Raw genomic sequence first — 2,639 nt, forward strand, 5'->3', positions numbered from 1 at the left:
TTTAATTACAATCACATTGATAAAATTAACAATTTAAGTTGTAATTTTCACCATCATTTAAAGCAATTTCAGCTGTAAAGAAAAAGAATAAACCATGCAATAAATTAACATTGAGAAAGCAAAGAGAAATAATAATGAAACCCGCCTGGCTATACTAACACCATGTCCAACTGTGGAAAGTGCATAACACTGGATGAAACAAGCACACGATGGCAATGATTAAAATGGCCACAATCAATAGGATTTTTAAATCTTGGACCACGTTTTGAAATCCAGCTCCCTATAACTTATCTCTCCTCCAACGTTGTAATATTCCCTTTTTCTGGAAAAAAAATATTCTTTAAATGGTATACACTCATAGAAACTAATTTTATATGTTATGTGACCTCAGAATGACATGACCATGGCACTCTGCAAAAACAAGAAGCAGAGTTCTTGAGGGCAATTCCTGAGGAATTGATTCCCAGGGCCGTCTGTGGGTAGAGAAGACAAAGGGGTTGGGGTCCTTGTAACTTTCGGTCAAGCAGCTCTTGAGAATGTATCATGTATATCACCTATCTATTACCTCTATATGTTATGTAAATATACGGAGGATGTCTACACATCTGAGCATGTGCATAATTAAGTCCATACACAATATACATGTATTTCATTTAAAGACATCTGCTATCTGCATGTATCAGAAATGTAAACTGAAAAACAAATGGCTCTGATGTTTATAATCTGTTTATGTCTTGCTATCTAACAGTAGTATTGTCTTTCAATACTTTAAGAACCTCTAGTGTATACTTGTTTCTTCACCATTTCAATTCTTATGGTTAAGAGCATTGCCACAGACCTGTAAACTCGTAGGGGATCAGGTAAGGAGGGGGGAAAAGCACAAACAAATATTTTACAAACTTGAGCATCTTCTTGTTTTGTTTTGTTGTTTTAAATAACCCTCCACAAACTAGAATCCTGGAGGGGAAATAGGGAATAAAGAGAGGGGGGCAAAGGAGGAGGAGAATTTCATATATACACTTGTAGATCATTAAACTTCGCAGGAAAAAAATTGGTTTGGGGTTGTCTTTGTAGTAATATACACAATGAATTTTGAATACAATAATAAAGTAACAGTCTTTTGCACTGGGGGAAAGGTTGTGTATGAAAAATGAAATAAAATAGTTGTTGGGATTTTATTATGCTGTTGTCGGGTTGGTTTGTGTGGTTTTGTTTGCTATTGATTTTTTCTCTCTTGCTACCAGCATGGCTATGCCTGACAAACTCCCCAGTCCCGGGAGCTAGGAAGTGTTTAGGACGGGTCTGGAATACACACCTTGGTAGTACGCCGGCTCCAGGGCTGAGGGCTCGATGGGGCTCCTGGTGGTCACCGAGGCGCTACCTAGAGGCAGGCTGGTGGGCAACGTAGAGCCGTAAGGCGAGTACTGCAGTGCCTGCTCGTATGCCTTGAAGTCCAGCTTATGCTGCTGCTCCGATGAGGACATGAGGTTGTTGATGGAGAACGGGTGGTTGAAGGAGTAGTGGGGGTCCCCTTTCAGATGCAGTTGGGACTCGTGGGGTGCCAGGCCGTGTGCCGGGTGAGAGGGGGGCACAGAGGCCAGCGCCCCCGGCCCGGAGCTTATGGGGGGCGCAGATGAGGAGGCTGGTGTCTTCAACTCCGAGGCGCCCCCTGTCGCCGTCGCCCCACTGTGGTCCAGAGTCTGGGGGCTGGCGGCGGGCCCCGGGGCCGGCGCGCCCTCTAGCTGGCCGGCCTTCCCGTGCACGCCCCGATGGAGGGGCGAGTCGGCGCTGGGGTTAGAGGTGCCAGAGGGGTCCTTGCGGCTCTCAGGGCCGCCCTTGGCGCCGCCGCTCCCGCTCCCGCCCCCGCCGCCGGCCCCCGGCTGCTTCTCGCACTTGAAGCGCTTCTGGCGGCGCAAGTAGCAGCCGTTCTCGAACATGTTGCCGGAGTCGGGGTGCAGCGTCCAGTAGGAGCCCTTGCCCGGCTTGTCCGGGGAGCGCGCCACCTTGACGAAGCAGTCATTGAAGGACAGCGAGTGGCGGATGGAGTTCTGCCAACGCTGCTGGTTCTGCCGGTAATAGGGGAAGAGGTCCATGATCCACTGGTAAATCTCGCTCAGTGTGAGCATCTTGCTGGGCGCCTGCTGGATGGCCATGGTGATGAGCGAGATGTACGAGTAGGGCGGCTTGGCGTGCGGGTAACTGCGCTTGAACGTCTTGGCGTCGCCGCCGCCGCCCGCGCGGCTGCGGCCCAGGTTGGACGGCGCGTACGCCATGGGGCTCATGCACTGGTTCATGGCGGCCGCGTAAGGGCCCAGGCCATTCATGGAGGCCGCCTGCTGCGCGCCCATGGCGCCCATACCGCCCGGGCTCAGCGCCGTACCCATGGCCGTCACGCCGGCCGCAGTCATGCTGTTCATGGCGCCCGCCGAGCCCCCGGGCATGCCGGCTACGGCGCCGGGACTCAGGCCGGCCCCTAGGCCTGGGTTGGCGTAAGACATGTTGAAGGACGCCGGGGTCATGTTGCCGCTCGTGGTCATGGTGTTCATGGTCATGTAGGTGTTCATGGAGTTCATGGAGCCCAGGCCTGAGTTCATGTTGCTGACCGGGACGGAGGAATAGGCCTGGAGAGGAGACAGCGA

At 51.6% G+C, this 2,639-nt stretch overlaps 1 protein-coding gene across 1 annotated transcript; it reads right to left on the minus strand.

The window, feature by feature from the left end:
• Positions 1–6: 6 nt before the first annotated feature.
• On the minus strand, positions 7–2,639 carry FOXA1 (forkhead box A1). Its single transcript, XM_017895422.1, has one exon. It carries the CDS (start codon positions 2,592–2,594, stop codon positions 1,281–1,283), a length of 1,314 nt encoding a protein of 437 aa, XP_017750911.1. The 5' UTR covers positions 2,595–2,639; the 3' UTR covers positions 7–1,280.

Source organism: Rhinopithecus bieti, unplaced genomic scaffold, assembly GCF_001698545.2.
Source record: "Rhinopithecus bieti isolate Rb0 unplaced genomic scaffold, ASM169854v2 scaffold_1306, whole genome shotgun sequence".
In the NCBI taxonomy this organism is placed as follows: domain Eukaryota; kingdom Metazoa; phylum Chordata; class Mammalia; order Primates; family Cercopithecidae; genus Rhinopithecus; species Rhinopithecus bieti.